This window comes from Acanthopagrus latus, chromosome 16, assembly GCF_904848185.1.
Source record: "Acanthopagrus latus isolate v.2019 chromosome 16, fAcaLat1.1, whole genome shotgun sequence".
NCBI lineage: Eukaryota > Metazoa > Chordata > Actinopteri > Spariformes > Sparidae > Acanthopagrus > Acanthopagrus latus.
Window position 1 is genome coordinate 4130171 of NC_051054.1, and position 20618 is coordinate 4150788.

Here is a 20618-nt window from a genome sequence, read left to right on the forward strand (position 1 = left end):
AAGGCTGCACTATGCAGGCGAGGAGGAAGGAAACAAGGAGACAAGGGAACAAGTTGTAGTATCGGTACGCGGGCTGTGGGCGCCTCTTTATTATCATGGGATGGGCTTTTATCGCCGTTGGTGTTTGTGGTGAGTCTCCCTCTGGAGCGGACATCTGCAACCCAAACACGGACCAAAGGGAAGAAAGAAAGAAAAAAAAAATGCACCTGTCATTTATTAAAAGTCGGTTTGAAACTTCGCACAGATAACCAAAGTTTCCTGTCGAGGAGGAGCAGGAGGTAGTTTCGGGTGACTGGAGGAAGCGCCAGAGGAATGCTCAGGAAAGAAACCTCCCGGTCATACCAAGAGGTGAGACACGCGTCACAGCCCTCCTCCTCCACGTCTGTGTTTGTGACCGAACACTGCTGTCAGAAGTTCATCTGAACGTTTGTCTCGCTGATCTCGCTGATCTGGAGGCAGCGGTTCGGTATCTGTAACTTCCTGACGACACGGAGGGTCCTCGAACCGTCTGTGGTGTCATGTGACTGTCGCAGTTGGAGCTTCCACACCGTGGAATAAGCTGACGGCGCGTTTTCTGAGTCTGAGTGGTGATTAAGTGGAAGATTCACTTCACATCATGTCTGATCTGAAAGAGAGAGTATTATTTCTGAGGTTCATTGACTAAATTAATACGTTAAAGCACCGAAACTGACACTTTATAAGCCTTTCTAAGTGTTAAAGGACAGTGGAGATGAATGTTGTTGTGCTGCAGTCACGTGTGTGATGTGTGTTTGTTTTGTTGTCTTGTTGTTCATATTGTGATGCAAGAAAAATATTATTAGATATGAAATGTAACGTTATCTTATAATATGAAGAGTTAGTCATTGAGTTCAAATGATTGTCCTGCAAATTATGGATATTAATAATCCACATTAGGGATGTTGATCATTAATCGATTAATCCCTGTTAAGAATTCAACCTGTTAAAGTTTTAATCGACAATAAGAGATAAAAACGTGAAAGAGTTTCTGATAATAACAGATTACAGATTTTTCAAATACATCCAAATAAAACACAAACTACTGTTATGAGAAGATATTTGTAATTTAAAAAGTGCAAAATTTAAAATAAATTTGACAAAAACTGATATTATGACATTTCATCCTCAGTAATTAAAATGAAGTCATTATTTTGTGTTATTTCATTTAAAATAACTTCATGTTTATCTTTTTCTTTTATCTCCTAATGTAGATGACTCTGATTTTAGATCAAGCACAGATCAAGTCAATGGTTAAAAAACAGTTCGCTGAAGGAAAAATGTCCAACATATTTCACACATTATTAATGATTGATTGATTAAGTCGAGAAATTACTTAAAATTTGCATCCCTACGCCACATAATATTATCATTAGTTGTTTTCTATTTCACTTCAAATCTGGGAAGTTGAGAAGAAAATTCTGCTGCATTATTATTTATTGATCCTTTTTTTAACCTGGAAATACAAAATCTGTTGACATCATGAAGTGCTGACTGTTTAAAATGATCTGTGATGATTTTTTTTTGCCATAATCTCAATTAATTTCTCATTTAAAATCACTGAAGCTGCAGCTCTCTCACATATCACACACTGATCCTGGATAGTGAATGAAAATACATTTTTCTGATCTGCTCTCTTCTTTAATGGCCTTTTTCTCGACGTCGCAGTTCAGTGATGACGATGACGAAGGCGACGCACGACCTCGAGTCTATTATGAAGACGATGCCAATGAGCACGTGGAGGGCGAGGAGCCGGACTACAGCACCTCGCAAGGTGATGACCCGTGAAGAGCCCCCGCGCCAATATGGAGGACAATAGAATATAGCACCATAGACGCTGAACATCATGTAGTACGACGTGTTATGATCAGTTAATCTATGTTATTGACGTGGTTCCTCCCCCTCGTGTCCCATCACAGAGGACGACATCAGAGAAAGCAGTCCATCGATGAGATTCAACAAAGCCTGCCTGAAGAACGTCTTCACCGTCGTCCTCATCTTCATCTACCTGCTGCTGACGGCCGTGGCCATCTTCCTGGCCTACCAGACCATCTCTGATTTCATGGAGAAGCTCAACAACCCTGTGATGTCCGTCACCTACAAAGAGGTCGACAGGTTTTCCCCCCCAGGTTTGTGTAATTAAAACACAGGATGGGTAATTGGCTTGATGGTAGTTGTTTGTAAAACAGCTAACAGTGTTTCTGTGCGTGTTCTTCGAGCAGGTATCGCTCTGTTTCCTGGCAACGCCCAGCTGTTGAGCTGCAGACATCACTACCACGACTACATCCCGCCTTTAGTGGACCCCGGCAAACCTCAGATCGGAGACTGCTGGTTTGAAGAAGTGACTTACTTTGGACCGTTTACCAATGAATCTGAGGTCGGCCAATAAAACATTCGGCCAGTGATTTTTATAGAGTTTGATTTATAGTCCTCTTGTAGGTTAAAGTTATTCTCATCTTTTTGTTACCACAGAAAAAAGCTCTGGTGGTCCGCGGCCCGTCTGATGTCAGGAACAAAGAGCTGATCTTCATGCAGTTCAGTCAAAATCAAACGGAGGAGGACTTCAGCGCCATCACTTACATGCTTTTTGCCAAGTATAATGACTTTGCTAAAAGGTAAATGCGAGACAACAAAAACACCTCCAGGGTAAACAAGGCCTCCGTCTGTTTTGGTTGCTCAAAGACAAACATTTGTGCCATAATTTGCCCGTCATTATTACATTTTTCTACAGCCATTACACTGTGCATGCTTTGTTAAGTTAAATCACAAATGTTTTCTACCGCCAGTTTAATTAAAACATTGTGTGACCTACAGCTCAGATTAAATAACATTATCATTGCGCTACTTAATGATTCATGGACCCGAGTGTTTTGTTGAAGGCTGTTGAACCCACCTGATGGTAAAACGTTTATTTGCTTTATAACTTCAGTGTTTACTTGTGCTTTTCTGCCTCTCTAGTGCAAATAGGTCCAAGTTTATGAGGGACTGTGAGAGGAATTACTCCATGTGGACCTTCTCCGGAGGATTCAGAACCTGGGTCAAGATGTCTTTGGTGAAGACGTCGGGGAACAGAAGTGAATCTGTCGAGTTTCGGCAAGAGGTATATAAATATTCTAACCAGTGTGCACATACTGGCATGAGCGATGCAGAAGCGTTCACTCGATCATTTTTGTCGCACCTTCCAGTCCACTGTGGTGACATTCAATGACAAAAGGCCGGATGCAGAGAAAACCAATCAGCTCTTCTTTGCTGTCTTTGAATGGCGCGATCCTTTTATACAAGAAATCCGGCTGGTAGGTTCGCCAGAGACATTTTCCTCCCGCTTAAAATGTCTTAAGTCCCCATCAGTGTGTCAGTCGGTAACACATTTGTTTGTTACTTCCGAACAGCTTGTGACCGCAAATCCCTGGAGCTCGGTGGCGATCCTCTGTGGCGTCTTCATGGCTCTCTTCAAGGCTGCTAATTTTGCCAAACTCACTATTCAGTGGATCATCAGGATGCGAAAGAGGCACCTGAGGAACAAACAACGGGAACTGAATCCGATTACTGACAACTAATGTGATGACACAGTTTATCCAAGTGATTAATCTGCACTTGTATTTTTTACATGATTGCGTTTTACGAGGTCACCACTCGCACATTTTGTAATCACTGTTGAGGATTGTCGGCACTGAGGAATGATCGTTCAGCACACAGTGATGTGTTGTAGCTGAATATCACTGCTAGATTTATCATCACCTTGGACAAGAATTCGGTGAAATTTTAGTTGCTGTTGCATTTCAAGAGAAGAGCTATTTCACAAACATTCCTGGAAATCATGTTTTTGCACACACGTCGAAGAAAATGTTGCTGAAGCTGAAATGTTGAGAATGTTTGTTCTGGTTCTAGAACTTTTTAAAAGCTGTTTCAGGTGTAAAACTGAGAAAAATGTGAACTTTGGTCAAAATGTTGCTGGATTTTAGATATGTGTCAATTTTAAATGTGTTCATAACTCAAAGGGAATTTACCAGGAACCGCTTTTCTTCAGTCAGCGTGATTATTTCTGTTCATTTCTGAAGTGTTTAGGTCAAATCTGTCCCGACTGAGCTTCGTCATACTGCTGTTTGATTTTAACAAAATGTAGAAATGTATCAGTGTGCTCATCAAAATTTACTTGAATTCATATCTTAATCGTTCTATGTATTATGTTCTCAAAATTTTTGGATAATAAAGAGATATTTTTATGCCTTAAGATATTTATTCCTTAAGCACACTCTGTCATGATGAGGACGAATAACCTTATCAGATGAGGGCTTAAAATGTCATGGCACAAAAAACTGCAATTGTGTACACATTTTGAATGATATGAATAAGTTGAATACATCCAGCTTTGCATTATGGAGCAGAATTAATACATTAAGAGATGTAAAAGGAAAATTAATTAGGTGTTTTCTCTGGAGATAAATGGCGGTGAAATGCGGGGGGAAAGGGATATTACCCCGAAAAAAGGTAACAAAGTGAAAATTATAAGGGAAAATTAATAAATACAGACTTAAATAAATGTCTGACAATCTTGAAAAGGGCTATGAAAAATAAAATATTATTATTATTGCTAAAACAGAAATATCAATTAATGAGTACAGTTATCATAACGTTATGTTGATACATTTAACAGCATATTTATTAAACAATTATTTTTTATTTAAGTTCAGTCCTCCATACGTAGTAAGTTTTCCAAACAAACTAAAACTGCACATTTAGATTACACGTTAAAGCTCAAACTGCTTTTTTCCTGAACAGAGATGCTCTTGAACGCATCGCCGTGGAGCATCACACTTCCGCTCCGGCAGGGGGCGCTGTGGATTTTAAAGTTGGACAATAAAATCCCACGAAGAAGAAAGCTCCAGTTTGGTGGGGGGCGGTGTTGTTTTTAGCCTCGGCGGTGGATGAGAATGCTGTAGTTCCACACACATTTGGATGTAAAAAAAGGTATCCAATAAGTCAGTTTGTATAAAGTATAAACATATCTTACCTCAGCTGCACTCCTAACGTGTTTATAATTAGTAAATCATTGAGCTGCGTTAGTTCTGTTATGGTTGTGTCGCTGGCTAGCATGTTGTTGCTAGCTTGCTAACCTACTAGCTAACCATGTAATAAATCGTACTTTGTGTTTGTGTTTTACTGTAAGTCTACCAGGATTCATAGTTAATGTGTCCTCTGATTTTTATTTTTGCTCATCGGTCCAGTTTTTATAGAGACAGTATATCGTTTATGATAATACTATCGAGCAGTTAGCTACAGCTATGCTAACAACAAACAAGGACCCAACCCTTTGCTACCTGGCTAAGTCAATATAATGCAGATTTTTCAGTGTTATTAAGCTTTGAAGTAAGACTTTTTGTCTTTTACTCACTTCGCATGCTTTCTAACGTCAGACATAGTTGTCATCTAAATTGCACGCATGATATGCAACTTATTGTGCTGCACACAACAGTTAGCAAGCTAACTCAACTGAACAAACTATTTTGTTTTGTGGAGACTTAAGCTTGCAGCTTGTTGTTTTTCTGTTTCTGCGCCATTACATGCAAATTGGCGTATATTCTTAAGTTACACGTTGCCTTCTCTCAGTTCTATCTGACGTTAAAGTCAGATGACCTTTTCGTATGTATGTACGAGCTTTGCAGAGGAAAACTTTATGGATGAATCCTATATTTCTTTACAGTTCTATGTCCCCTATCTGTTCATAAGCATTTGGACGTCAGTGGCTAATGTCACTGTTGAGAGATCAGATTTGGTACCTTGTACTGTTCTGCATGCTGCCTCCTACCCATGCAGTTCCTGAGACAGAGAATATGACCCATGGATCATAATGAGATCATAAATAGCTTCGCTTTGGTGCTCTGGGAGTGAAGAGAAAATGGTGATGGAAGGTACTGTGATGCATGTCATAAGTAGAATATAAACTTACTGAAGGCTATGAGATTTTTTTTGCACATATTTGACCTTTATAAGAAATGGCAGCTTCTGGGATTTGGTTACAGCTCTTGGCCATATTATGATTCTGATAATATCGATATTCATTGTTCAGCCTGAGTTTTTTTCTGTCTTAAGCATAATGTTTTGGCCAGATGTATCAGGCCAAAAAGACACAATACCGATAAATCCTTTGTATACAATTATCCACAAATATCCTGACTTGTCTCTGGAAATAGCATCTAAGAGTTATTATTTTATATCAAGCCAAGTGTTGCAATTTCTTCCGCATTCTTGCCCGCTCAGTGTCCCCATCAGAGCCTTGTTGGCTGTTTACTGTAGGACTGTTAAACTGCCAGTTTTCTATTCTGTGCGAACATTTGTCTTTGGTAGTTGACAGATTTGATTTAGAAAAAGCTCTTAAACTATGTTAGATTCTTAGGTGCCAATTTGTCTTTTTACTTGAAGAGGTCCAAAATATTGTCAGTTAATTTCAGTCTGCAGAGATCTTTACTTTTCATGAATTGATTTTAGGGATGCACAGGTTCTTTGGCAAAGCGTCGGTATTGACTGATGGCACTCACGAGCTGTGAGCACTGTAAAATCATTCTCATTGAGTAGGCAGTTGTGTAAGAGGCTTTAAAAGCTTTTGAATCATTTACTTTACAAAACAATCTTTATTTGAAAGGAGGTTATATAAAAGAATGTGTCATAAATTTGTCTGATGTGGTTTGTGCAAAGTGAATGAGACTGAATGACTTTCAGGCAGTTTAGTCATTTTTATGCTTCCCTGCCAAAAGGGGGAATAAATAACAAGAAAAACACAAATCCAGCAATAATCTGTCTAAGCATTGGTACTGGCTCATAATTTCCAAATCACTGCATCGCTAAGTGCTTTTTACTTCATCCTGCACCTGCATGAAAACTTTCTGGATGTTCATGCTGGTTGTTTCTCTTTCACTTCAGATTTTAGCGTTCAATTCCCAAAACCTCAACTTGTTTGCTTTTTTTTTGTTTTGTGACTTTTGTTTAGTCAGCAAGCTTTTAAAACTTTTCTCCATCTCCACATGCATTAACCAGTAACATTTTAGCTGAGAACATGCACTTGTGTGGTCAGTGACATCTTCAGAAGGTGATACAGCCACGGACGTATTTTCACCGACCTCTGACTCGCGGCCGGCGTTAGTTTCCCACCCTGTTTGTGAACGTTAAACAAGTCTAGACATAGCTCTGATGCTGCCTGCTGGCCAGAGAGCTGCTCCATCAGCAGACTGGAATTAGTACAGCGTCCAGGTTGAACTCTGCGCTGGTATTTGGGTTGTGGTGCAGAGGCATGTTGTTGCATAGCTAGGTGTCGTTGTTCAGAGAAAATGAGTCTTGAGCTCCCTCGACTCTGTTGGTTTGACGAGTCTGAGTTGTTGCTCAGAGCTCAGCTACAAAAATGCACTTCACAGAATTATTTTTGAATAATAAAACACATATATATGTTGCCCTGTCCTTGATGATTGATGAGTCCTTTAACTGATTTAAATTCTCTTTATTAACAGTAATGGGCTGATTGCAATTTGTGTTCAAGATGGCAAAAGACAGAATGTGCATCCTCTGTGAAACAGTCCACAACTCCAAGCAGGTAATTCACTCATGAACATGATTTTCACACATTAAATGTGTAAACACTGTATGATTTTATCTTAAACAATCATGACATCAGATTCCTGCATTTTGGGCAGTATGTGAGGCATTAATGTTGCTGGTACCGGTATCCAAAACCCCTGATATTAAGGGTCTGACCAATAATTAATAAGATAAGCTTTGTTTTCATTGTGTGTCTGCAGGAGATGGATGAACACATGAGAAGTATGCTGCACCACCGAGAGCTGGAGAAGCTCAAAGGACGGTGAGTTGGTTTAATCCAGGATTCATAAGGAAGCTTTTTGAGTTTCCAAGATTTGAAAATTGCTTGAATTACGTATACGGAAGTACATAAAACTGCTTATACTTCCAGAATATGTTGTTTTATATTGGCCAGCCAGGTTATTCAGGATACTAAGTGTACTTACAGACAGGTGACACATTTTGAAACATGAAACTTTTTCCTGTTTTTCTTTAATTGCTGTTGTGTAGATTAACCTTTAAATTGGCCCCAAGAAAACACAGTTTTTATAAGATTGAAATGCTTGAAAAGTCCCTGAATTCGACTTTGGAAAAGTTGCATGAACCCTGTTAATCTTAGACATCAGGGTCACAACATTTAGCAGAATATTTTGTATCATACTTAAAGACTATTATTGCATCTTATTCAATACACAATTTTAAAGTAAATTGTTAATGTTAATACAGAAGCTTTGACTTTGTTTCGAGACTTTTCTCCAAATCTATTTGGGTCACGAGGCACGTGTGCACGCGAGCACGTGTTCCTCACAGTTATCAGGCGACGGGATATATGGGCAGCTGTCTCAACTGTGGCACATATATTTAGACACAATCTCTCCGGAACAACAGGCGTGACCGATAGAAGGCAACTGGCTATCTTGTGACCCCCATGTAGATTACCAAAAGTATGTGGCCTGTCGCTGAGATGGAGGAATCTGGAGTGGAGCAAATGCTGATGAAAGGAACAAAGTTGTTGCTAAGATACGGGGATTTCATGTTAACGTTGAAGTCAGAATCAGGTTTACTGATTCACAAAAAGGTTAACTCAGGTGAACACAGCTCCAACACAGCTAGCTAGCTAACAAACTAGTTGATAACTCATTTATTATTTGATTCAAGGAGGGAAAGAGTGTCAGATGAGGCAGCAAAGTCATTTCTCCATCCACCAAGATGGTGAAGAGTGCATTGTGGTTTAGAAAACTGCCTGCCCAAGAAGTGTGATGGCTAAAGCTTAACTTTAAGTGCAGCTTGATGGAGCACTGCATGAGGTACATGCTGACTTACAAATTTCAGTTTCAGCCGAGGAATTCATCCTCGCTAAGTCAGGTTTCATTTCGCCCCGCCACTGCAGCTGAGAAAATCTTGTCAAAAAGAAAAAGTAACCTGATCTCATTGATGAGGTGTTTGCCAACTGCACGAGAGGTCAGAAAATGGCAGCATGCCTTGACACAGATTTGAAAAAGAAAATGAGAGGGAGCCAGCAGAGTCACTGCCCCTATCAGAATTACAGGATGACATACTTGGGAGAGGTCTTGAAGCGGAGGCTGTGGGCAGCAGCTGCCCGGGGCTCCGGTTACACAGGCCTTGCACGGGATTGGTCAGCAGGATGCTCGGGCCTGTTCTAATAACACATGCTGGTGTGGAGGGGGGCTGGATCTTGGCTCTCACAGAGCAGTGTGAGGTCAAATACAGACATTGCCTTCTGTAGAGTCTCAGAGTGCAGCGGACACCATCATGAAAGCGCACTAGGCTGAGGGCGCCGTGCCTCTCTCCCCTCCACAGCGCTGTGCTGCGTGGCTTGTCGGTGGCTGGACATAAACAGCTAGATTAACATGCTGTCTGGGTCCAGCCTGGCTGCTCCGCCTGTCCTCACTCTGCCACCCATGGCCTGCTGAAGAAAGAAACAAATACAAGATCAGGAAGATAAAGATTTTAACTTTATTTTTTAGAAAGAGAAATTTATAAGTTAGCTACCTCCTGATCTGTGACGTATAGAGAATTCGGTTATTTTCCAAGGATTGTTGAGTACTCTCCTCTCCTTGTTTTTATTGTTTGACTTTGAAGTAACAGAAAAGTAGAGCCAGAGAACGTTGTTGCAGGCTCTGCAGGCAAGAGAACCAAAACCACGCAAGATCAGAACGATGCCTGAAGGAACGATTGAACGGCCGCTCTCGCCTTCCCTCCCCAGGGACTGCGGACACGAGTGCAGAGTATGCAAGGTGACGGTGGTGAGCCTGACCGATTACGCCAGCCACATCTCCAGTCCCTCGCACAAGCAGAACGTGGAGGCTGCGGAGAAAAAGCATGCTGGGAACGCCCGTGACGAGGACTACTTCGATCAGGTTTTGGTGGATCTGATTGAGAAGAGAAAAGAACAGATCAGGTAAGAAAGAAAACACTTTTTTATGTTATTAACATTTGAGCTGCTGGAATAATAGTCTGTTGTGGCAGTATTTACAAAATAACATTAAATTAATAATCTGTATAGTTATTTATCTATGAAAAAATACTTTTTGTCAAAGTTATTGTCTTTTCAGCGCCTATAATAACTGTTTATTAAATTATTTGCCTGAAAATGTGACATTTTTGGATGTTTTATGAGTAAAACAGTCTTAAAATTTGTCAACATGGCGTCTGGCCACTGAACCACGGTCCATAAGAAATGTTGGCATTTGTAAGACTCAGTTTTGACAGTCCATCACGATGCGTCTTTGATTAACTGGCTAAGTTTATAATCTTTTTCTGATTTGACCACAGAAATAAGGGTAAGTCAAAGCTCACGAGCGCTCATTTGTGTGTACATGAGCCATGTATAGTCACATTTTGCTCTGTGGCGCTCACGGGCCTGTTTTAGCTGCTGCTTCACGTTGAGCTGCGGCTGGAGTCGAATATCAAGACCGCAGCCTAAAAAAAGCTCGACTGCACTCACAAAGTTCAGACACTGCCTCAAGTTTTCTGCCCTTTAGAAACTGTGCAAAAAAAAAAATCAGACAAACCTTCACTCCACCCTGTGACGTCTCCAGTTATTGAATTATTTATTAGATTTTCCTTTGATATGTAGTTGTGATTTGTGTCAAGACTGTTGAAGGCTGAAGCTGCTGTCCAGCTGTCAGCTTGTCACATGCCAGATCTTTTCCATCTGCAGGAAAGTCACGCTGTGAAACAAACCATGACACCTGACAACAGTGTGCCAGGAGATAGAGTTGCCAGGCAGACTTTTCAAGTCTTGTAAAACAGATTCTGTATCTGAAATAATGATTTTTGTGCAGTTGCCATTTGCAGCCCAAGAATCTTATACCTGCATAAAGTAATTTTTGCCAATTGGCAGCAGCAGAAACAAGCCGTGAACACAATTTTCTGTCTTTTGTTTGTAGAAAAGACAAAGAGGCTGCTGCTGCAAAGCTGGCACAAGAAGAAGAGGAGCGAAAGCGGAAGGAGGAGTTTCAGCGGAGGTTAAAAGAAGCAAAGGAGCATTACCAGAGGAACTGTGGCTGGCAGCAGCCAATGCAGGGGTTCAGTGGATCCACTCATCAAAGTTCTTGGTACAGAGGCAACCGATATAATGCCAGACCTGGAGAGGCACGACCCTGGCACAATAAACAGGGTAAGAGTGCCACCTGGCATGCACAGGAGCCTCCCAACTATCAGAATTGGTCATCTGGAGAGTTTACTGGTGGGAGTTTGCACAGCCAGGAAGGCTGGGGGAACAAGCAGTGGGATCAGGGTCAACGAAGTCGACTGCCTTGGCTCAGCAACGGAGGCAGTAGTCATGGGGTCTATGGCCGAAACAATATTTCACAGTGCCAACAAAGAAGCCGGCCTCTGAGCCTTCTGGGGCCTCCTCCGATGTATCCACCTGCACCCACTTTTTTTGCCAAGGCTCTTAACCAGTTTCAAAATCCAGGCAATGATCAGGAAGTTCAGCAAGATGATGGGGTTCAGAATGGGGAGGGCCAGACGGCAGAGCCCGACCACAACTGCAGTAAGAGCTCGAAGACTTTTGGTAGCAATCCAAAGCTGGACAAAGCCTGTCGCTGGTCACCGTATCCAGTCACCAAGGGTTTTGAATCTGCACCCCATAAGGATACTCACCCAAACTCACCAGAGAGCTACCCCAGTGTCCCCAAACCTCAGTGGCAGGACAAAGCACCAGAAACCAGTGCCTTTAAGAGGCAGTCCCGACCCGAGCAGAGACCCGGGCAGTTCAACTCGAGTGGGCAAAGTGTGGAAGATAAAGGGAAGCATAAAACAAACCCCCAAATCAAACCCAGAGATCGGAGTAGCAGCGGCAGTAGAAGCAGCAGCACTCAGGGAGATGGATACCAGAACTCCGCATCTGGTTCTTCCAATCAGAAAGCAAGTAAGCCAGTGGCGCAGAAAGTTCGGACAATTTTGGGTCTCAACATTGGAGCTAAACCCAGCAAGGCCTCCAATGAAGCGAATGCACAATCAAAATCAACCACAAAGCCGAGTGGAGTCAGTCCTCAGGCTGTTGGGCCTCTTCGATCAAGGCAACAACGGCAGCTCCCAGAAACGTTCAGGAAAGCCATGCAGACTGTGTTAGAAAAGAGGAGCTCTTTGGAAAGCTCCCGAAGCAACAGGATGGAAACGTCGCTGCACATTGTGGAGGAGCAGCAGAGGGATCATGTGCAGAGTCAGGTTGGAGTGAACAAAGAAAACAGCTGTAGGCAAAATGCTACTAAACCAAATCTACCAGACTTAGCCAGGCCAGAAAAGCCTTTGATGCAGTCTGCAGACAGCGATCAGTTCCTCCAGTCATTGCAGGTTAGCACCTCTACAATGGAGAGCTCTGAACCTGCAGCCACAAGCAGAGAAGATGAGGAGGACAGGAAGAAAGAGAAGGAAACATGCTCAGCAGCCGCAGATGAAACCATGCAGGCCGTGGAAGCAGGACAGAGCTCAGAGAGTGACACCTCCAGGAGTGGTGAAGCACAGCTGGCCTCAGGGTCAAACACGTCAAGTCTGTCCAAGCTCGACCTGCCTCCTGTTTTAAAAAGAGACCTGACCAAACACATCAGCTCCAAGAGTAAAACATTAGGCCTTGAGCCCAACCTGAACATCGCCAGACGGGTGAGAAACCTGAGTGAGTCGAAGAGAAGCGACACAGAAAAAGACTCGGGGCTCAAACCGACTGTACGGCAGCTCATCAGCGCCTCCGGATCTCGACGCAATGTGAACTGGGAGCAGGTGTATCAGGAGGTCAGGAAGAAGCAGGACAAAGGAAAAGGCATGCCAAGGTAACCTTTTGATCTAATACTTTAAATTGATTCACTGGGGAATTAAATGGAAACATGGCTCATTGTATTTTTGATTTGTCTTCTGTCATCCAGGTTTGGGATAGAGATGGTGCCGTTAGACCAGGAGGACCAGAGCCAGGAGGAGGATGACGTTCCCGTCTTAGAGGGTTTCCAGTGGGACTCGTTGTTGGACAGCTCCACCTCAGGCGCCTCCAGAAAACGCTCCTTATCAGAGAGCAGCGTCGCCCCTGCGTCCTCCCTGTTTACCTCCCTGATGTCAAATGAGTCAGCACAGGAGATGAAGGAATCCTCTGTTTCTTCCACTCCTGTATACGCTCAAGGGAACAAAGACAGTCAGCATCGGCAAGAGGTAGAACAGATACTCGGCCAGTTTGAGGCCAAAGCGCAGAAGCAGCCAGACAAACTGACGTCGGCGTCTGTGAAGGCCCTCCAGAGGTCTGATTCAGTGCTTGGGGACAGCAGCTCAGGGACGGAGCTGTACGATGGCCAGGGGACGGGAAAGAGGCGAAGAGCAGCGGGGGTGAGTAACGGAAACAGTGTTAAGGAAAACTCCACCAATTTACACATTTAAGTGTGTTTACAGGTCTTGAAGAGTACTACGACCGCAAATGTGAAAAAAATATTATTACTCTTTTAAAAAAAAGGTCCAGTATGACTAATCACATTTATTTGTGTCTGCTGCGTAGACACAAATAAAACAAACACAAAGTATTCTAAGCAGAATGTGACTCTTTTCTTTCTCCCTTGCAGGACGTGCATAGTGCGGAGACTTCCTGCTTGGAGCACAATAACAAAAGAAGGAAGGTTAAATCTAAAAGAGGTCAGTGTTCATGTGTTCTTTTATAGTATTTATTATTTTCCTCACAAAACAACAAATCAATTAATGAAGAAAATATTTGACAGATTAATAGACAGTGAAAATCCTCATGAAATAATCTTGTAGTTACAGTATGTTGTCTCGACAGCATTAGTGCAATGTGTTAATAATGCAGCTAAATTCTTTTAAAGATTATAAAGGTGACATGAAACTCTGAGTTGCGCTGTAGCTCGAGCCAAGACACTGATGATTCATCATGAGTGTCTTTTGGTCTCTGCAGAGCGTTTACAGATCGACCAGCTGCTCTCTGTGTCTCTGCGGGAGGAGGAGCTGAGCTGCTCCCTGCAGACTGTGGACACCAGCCTGATCCAGGCCCGGGCTGCACTGCAGGCCGCTTACATGGAGGTGCAGCGGCTCATGGTGGTTAAAGAGCAGGTAAAAACAGCTTGTGTATGAGTGGAAGACTGAGTGTTAGATGTCATGTTTCCTAAGTCGGTATCCACCCTAACATTACCCTCAGCAAGTAGTATTTAACTTTCTGATGTCTTACTCAGATTACTGGAGAGATGAGCACCCTGAGAAACAAGCGCATTGAGTTACTAAAAGGGATGCAAGGTAAGGACATGTCTTGGTATGAAATATATGAAATTGTATTTAGAAATGCGTTAAGTCCATTCACATCACACTCTGACTGTCACATGACTGAAACTGAAATAAACCGTTGAATCCAGCTTTTATTGTGATTCCTCTACAGGTACCAGGGTGGAAGAACCTCCGGTCAAGCTGAAAGAGGAGAAGACTGATTCAGTACAAGCTGAGCCACAGGTTCCCTCCTCCGTTACTCTGTCGTCTGCTACGGACTTTGCAGCTACTGCTGTCCCCAGTCCCAGTCCTCCTGCCGAGTGCGCCTCCCCTCCCACCTCCAGCCTCCCCGTAATGCCTCATGTAGTTATCAAGCAGGAGCCTCAGTCTCCTGTTCACGTCAGCTCAGAGCTGGACCCTGTGGACGACACAACCCACCTCGCTCACAGCACCACTCCAGAGCTGCCTGTCGCTACTGCTGCAGCCTCTCCACCAGGTAACTTCATCCTTATTCAGTGCAGTATTGAAACTTATCAGTAATTGCATTTGAATGACTTAATAGCAGTGACACTGCTGTCAGTTTTCTTATTTTATGGATTTATCATCTGAATCTCTGCAGATCCTGCCCTTAACTTCCAGCCATCTCCTGACAAAAGGCCTGAACTGTACCAAACTAAAACAGAACATAACTGGGAGAACTTCAGCGTTCCTGCAGACAGCAAAGAAAGCCTGTCAGGACTGGTCGAGACAACAGAAAAGAGCGTACAGGCAACAAATAACTGTGTCACCCCGGACTTCAAACCTCCCTTAAAGCTTCTGTCAGCCAGCAGGAGGAGCTCTGAGGTGGGGAGTGTTGGTGACTGTGCAGCCACACAGTCCCTCCTTGAGCCCCCGTCAATCCTGAATCTGCCTTTCTCTCCATCTGATCTGAGGAGCGGAAAACGTGTGAGGAGGCTGAAGAAGAGGAAAGCGCTGAAGAAGGCTCAAGGGACGGAGCCGCCCGAGAGCAGCGACACAGAGCTAGATGGAGAGGCCTTGAGTCCGAGGTGGCTTCGACCTCGCCGGAGACCCAGTGGAAGCTCTCAGGTCAGCACCTCCACGCAGCCTTCAGAGGATAGAGACGCTGACGTGAACATGGAGGGGGGCGAGGAACCCCCAAGGCAGCTATGTCCAACCATTAAACATGAGACATCAGACCCCAAGTCCCCCAAACACATGGTGGAACTTCCCCAGGCGCCCCCCTCTGAATTAACGTTGAACTTAGATTCAGAGGAAAACATGGAGGTCAGCACAGCCTGTTTGCAGCCCCACGTGGATGCCCTGGTCCCAGACTCCTCCAGACCTGAACCACAGAGCCTGGCTTGCAACGAGGTCACCTCCACCAGTGACATGGATATATGTAAATCCTCTGAGAGGTGAGACCTACATTTTCATTCTGCTTTCATTTTTCTTGTTATAATCTCACTTATATTGTCAGTACTGAGTCATAATTTCCACCTTTTGTCTCCACAGCGACGTTCCGTTTCTTATCACATATCCAAAGAGTGCGAAGAACTCATCAGGTATGTTCACCTGCCAAGAGCTGCTCATGTTACAAAAAATGATTCCAAAACAGTTGTAAGAGTGTTTAATTTAGTTTATCAGTTTGAACATTAAATATCTTGTTTTGTACAAACTCCTTTTGGTAAGCTACAGAAATTTTCAGACACACCTTCCTCATTCTGACTCTAGTTTTTGTTTACTGCACTAAATCAATACAGAGAAACTGGACCCTTCTGCTGGTCTTGATGTTTGAACACAAAGCCGATCCTGACAGCATCTGAGCAGCCAGAATTAGACATGTCGTACTCTTTGACCTGATTAAAATAGACTCTGGAAGGCCCAAATTACTTTTTATGGGCAAGATATTCATAGAGCTGTTAGTTAACTTGCAGCACGTTGAGTTCAGAGATGAATGAACTCAACTTTCTGAGAATACATATATTTAACCTGAGGATATGACCACTGGTGACTCCTCATTTAACTATATCCTGACCATTGAGAGAAAATATACTTTACAGATTTGTTCAATTTAGGTACTCCGGTGATCAAAATGAAAGAATTAGATACTGTAAACTTTAGTTTCTACCATAAAAAATGCTCTTTTGTTTGTATGCCCATGTTTGTATTTTTGTGTATTTCGTTTCACAGACGCATCATCTGACCATGGAGAGGACGATCTGCCCACTGAGGGTGTGTTCGAGGGCCACCAGGAGGCAGTGAACGCCATGCAGATCCACAACGGGCAGCTGTACACGTGTTCAGGAGACCGGACCGTCAAAGCCTTCGACTTGGTGGTGAGTGTCGTCTAAGAACTTCCACTGCTGGTTTTTTCATTTTTCTGTGGATTGAACAGCCGAACAAACCTTTTTTCTCGTTTTTCTTGTTGCAGACTCATAAATGTGTCGGCGTGTTTGAGGGTCACAGCTCCAAAGTGAGCTGCCTGTTGATATCCGCGGCTCCCTGCCTGCACCATCGCCTTTATTCTGGGTCCAGTGACCAGACCATCCGCTGCTACAGTCTCAAGGTGAAAACACGTTTTCTTTTACTGATCTTTGCACATGATTTAAATTGTTTAATCTTAAATTTTTATCCATGTTTGTTTTCATTGTCTTGGTTGATTTGCGCTCTTCTATTCACCACAAATTGCCCCAAAGTATAAATAAAGTCAGTTAATCTCTGGACTTCTTCTTGTATACTCGCAGACTCGAGAGCTGGAGCAGCAGTTCTCTCTGTCAGACCGAGTCCTCTGCCTCCACAGTCGCTGGAAGTTTTTGTTCGCTGGTCTGGCAAACGGCACAGTGGTGACCTTTAACCTCAAGGTGAGACATGCAGTGTGTTTTGATAAGTAGTAACATTGACATGCAGCAACAAACATGCTGTAGATTTTATTCTGTTTTTCAAGATGAAATTTTGTTGAAGGTCTGAACACAAAAGCAGATAAATTAGGAATTAGGTCAGTTTCATTTCAGTTCTGTGGAGAAAAGGTTGAAACAAGTGGCTTTTATTTATTTATTCATTTCAATTATTTGTGTAGACAAACAAGCAGATGGACGTGTTCGAGTGCCACGGGCCGCGAGCTGTCAGCTGTCTGGCCTCGTCTCAGGAGGGAGCTCGGCGAATCCTGCTGGTCGGTTCTTACGACAGCACCATCAGCGTGAGAGACGCCAAGAACGGACTGCTGCTGCGCACGCTGGAGGGACACACCAAGACTGTGCTCTGCATGAAGGTCTGTCGAGTCTGACGTTTGAGCTGCAACACTGACACTTGTTTACTGTTGCTGGTGTGAATTTAACATCTTAAAACCTAGTGTTTGTTCTTGGATGTTAATTCCTCTTTGTTTCTCTCTCTCAGGTGGTTAATGACCTGGTGTTCAGTGGGTCCAGTGATCAGTGTGTCTACGCACACAACATCCACGTAAGTCATCTGTTCATCTCTTTACAGATATTAAGGATTTGATGTTACGGTTCTACGTGGTTATTACAATTGTCGTTGTTATATTGAAAATAAAAACATGTAAAAATGTGCCTCTTACAGACAGGAGAGCTGGTGCGGGTCTATAAGGGTCACAGTCATGCTGTTACTGTTGTGTCTGTCCTGGGGAAGGTGATGGTGACCGCTTGTCTGGACAAACTGGTCCGCGTCTACGATCTGCAGGTCTGTGTCCTTAAATAATCTGTCTTTTCATACTATTATAAATGTCTTTTAGCCAGTTTGCTCACACATTTTGGAACGTGGAAGCTGGTTTATGTATTTTCACATATTCATACAAGAAAATCTGAAATGATTTCCACTTAATTTTTCTCTCCACAGTCTCATGAGCAGCTGCAGATTTATGGTGGACACAAGGACATGGTGATGTGTATGGCCATCCACAAGAACATGGTGAGACTTGTTTCAGTAATATACGCTGTATATTTGAAGATGTAAACAAGAAAAACATCAAGACAGTCAGCAGCAGACATGTGTAACATGTCAGTGAATAAACTAACCTGTCTGACTCTAAAACATAAATATCAAATCTTAAATCATTGTTTTGTGTTTCAGATCTACACGGGCTGTTACAATGGCAGCGTGCAGGCCGTCAAGCTGAACCTGATGCAGAACTACCGCTGCCGGGTAAGATAGGGGACGGGGAGCAGAGCTGAGAGGTGAAAGGAGACTTAGTGAGATGATGAATGAGTCGATGAGGCTGGACTTCATTTTGATGCATTTAGAATTGAATTCTCGTGTTCACATTGATGTTTTAGATTGTTAAACATCTCTTCCTGCTACAGAACTCCAGTAATGTTGCCAGGAGAAATGTTTGAATGAAGTAACGTCACCTGTTTGTCCAGCGATGCACCAGTATTCTTTAAAAACATCAGTCCCGGGTGGTTAGTGATTAACGTTGACCTGTGTTGACAGTGGCACGGCTGTTCGCTGGTGTTCGGGATGATGGAGCATCTGCAGCAGCACCTGATCAACGACCACTCCAGCGCCAACGTCCAGACGCTCAAGTGCCGCTGGAAAGACTGCGAGGAGTTTCTCTGTGCACGCAACAGCTCCAAACAGGTATAAATATGTAATTTCTATGCACATTCCAGGATAGCCTTCCCTTAAATTGATCCTCTTCTCTTTTCACTGTGTTTAAGTTATTCATACCTTGCTTGACATTTTAAGTCTTCATGTCTTTGTTGCAGGGGATGCTGGTGCACCTGAAGAAACACGTGGAGGAGATTGAACTGGAGCCTTAAGGGCTGCTCGAGCCCTCTTCCCTTCCCCCCCCATCTTTCCCCCCAACTCTTAACCTCCCATATTGGGGGGGATGTTCTTGGGACCCACTTCCTGTCGAGTGGCGTCCGACGACTCCATCCTTAATGTTCGGTGTTGGAATCCAACCATAATACAATCATAAAAGGAGGGTTGGATGGGCTGTTGTTGTTGTTGCTGTTTTTTTTTTACGTTCTACAAACACACGCCTTCCTCTCTCTTTCTCTGACCACTGCAGTTCCTATTTTCACTGACCAAACTAAGACAAAAAAACATGTGACTTTGTGTTAATTGAAGAAACTCGAGCGTTGCCAGAATCAGAGGGATTTGTCGCACTTTTCCGTTGAAGCCGCAGTGGAAACCAACAGCCATCGTCCGGATCAGTTGACTTTAATATGGCATGGGCTGAGAGATGTTTTTAATCGTTGTTGTGCAGTTGTGATGTGTCATGTCGAGCAACTTCTAGTTTTATTTTATTTTACTGAGACATATTCACTCAAAGTGACTTTATAAGAATAAAGAAGTGATTCAAAGTTTTTAGAAATTGGTGGTGTTGTCCGCCGAGTCGTGTTTCAGTTGTTTTGAAGGAGTTTAATTGAAGTGACAGTTTATTCTTTTTTTTTTTTTTTTGGTTTGGTTTTTATTTTATTTTCAGAAAAAAACAAACAATATCTAACAATCACTTTTTTGTGTTGTTAGCGGATTACTTCTTATTTATTTTTTTTGTTGCTCAGTGATATTAAGGCGTTGAGGGACTTTGGTGCAGTGTCGTGTGACTTGGCCTCAGGTTGCCATTTTGAGAATTTACATTTGCAGTGATGACAGAACCAAGACGTGGTGGCGTTTGTGTGTGTGTGTGAGACTGTGTGTGTTCCTACATGTGTTTATCTGTGTGGGTTTAATCTTCCTCAACCCTGTTTTCCACGAGTGAGTGTGACGTACTGTTTTCACGAGGCAGTTTCCTCCTCGGAGATGTCGTTCTTTTTGGAATTTATTTTATGTTTGGAGCATCGAGCTGCTGTATTTTCCACAGTGAAGATAGTTTTTCTAATGAAGTGTGGAGGTGAAGGATGTTTCGAGGAGGTGTTTGATGGAAGAGCTTGAAGGGAAGAATTAGGAATTCATCTCCCATGCCATACCTCACCCTCTCAAGACAAACAAATCGGTTACACAAAGGCAACCGTTTTTAGCCAGTTTTGACAGCCCAGCCGATGCTTTCTTTAACACACTGTGGTGTGGTGACAGCTCTCTTGGTTGTGTCCTCCTTTGAGGATTCTGTTTCTCAGCAGAGTAACCGTGACGTTCTCGCAGCCGCCGTCTTCCAAACTCGCCTCATCCGCTCGTTATTTATGACCGAGGAAAGCGTGCAGTCCACCTCTTACCTGGCATTCCTGAGTTTCTTCAAGTTTTTCAGTCGTAATCGAAGTTGTGAAGAGATATTTTATAAGAAAGTGCAAAACATTGTTAATTATAAAAAAATAATAAAAAATGTTGCAACAAGATGAAACTGTTTTCTGTGTGTCTTCGTG

At 43.0% G+C, this 20618-nt stretch overlaps 2 protein-coding genes across 5 annotated transcripts; both read left to right on the forward strand.

The window, feature by feature from the left end:
- Positions 1-93: 93 nt before the first annotated feature.
- On the forward strand, positions 94-4246 carry pacc1 (proton activated chloride channel 1). 2 transcript variants are annotated; one of them, XM_037071369.1, is made up of 8 exons: positions 94-347; positions 1677-1789; positions 1935-2144; positions 2238-2392; positions 2488-2630; positions 2974-3115; positions 3201-3308; positions 3405-4246. In XM_037071369.1, exons 1-8 carry the CDS (start codon positions 313-315, stop codon positions 3570-3572), a joined length of 1074 nt encoding a protein of 357 aa, XP_036927264.1. In that variant the 5' UTR covers positions 94-312; the 3' UTR covers positions 3573-4246. The 2 variants fall into 2 exon arrangements, with proteins under 2 accessions (XP_036927264.1, XP_036927265.1); XM_037071370.1 differs by having other exon boundaries at positions 95-348; positions 1684-1789.
- Positions 4247-4881: 635 nt separating this feature from the next.
- Positions 4882-20589, forward strand: znf106a (zinc finger protein 106a). 3 transcript variants are annotated; one of them, XM_037071368.1, is made up of 22 exons: positions 4882-4983; positions 7515-7597; positions 7803-7864; positions 9809-10003; positions 10995-12878; positions 12972-13419; positions 13650-13719; positions 13997-14151; positions 14271-14331; positions 14471-14794; positions 14918-15713; positions 15811-15860; positions 16489-16634; positions 16730-16864; positions 17043-17159; positions 17375-17566; positions 17692-17754; positions 17875-17994; positions 18151-18222; positions 18385-18456; positions 18745-18891; positions 19020-20589. In XM_037071368.1, the coding sequence occupies exons 2-22, from the start codon at positions 7544-7546 to the stop codon at positions 19071-19073; spliced, it is 5217 nt and encodes a 1738-aa protein (XP_036927263.1). In that variant the 5' UTR covers positions 4882-4983; positions 7515-7543; the 3' UTR covers positions 19074-20589. The 3 variants fall into 3 exon arrangements, with proteins under 3 accessions (XP_036927263.1, XP_036927262.1, XP_036927261.1); XM_037071367.1 differs by having other exon boundaries at positions 4961-4980; positions 7513-7597; positions 19020-19162; XM_037071366.1 differs by lacking the exon at positions 4882-4983 and adding an exon at positions 5798-5924 and having other exon boundaries at positions 19020-19162.
- The last annotated feature ends 29 nt before the right edge of the window (positions 20590-20618 follow it).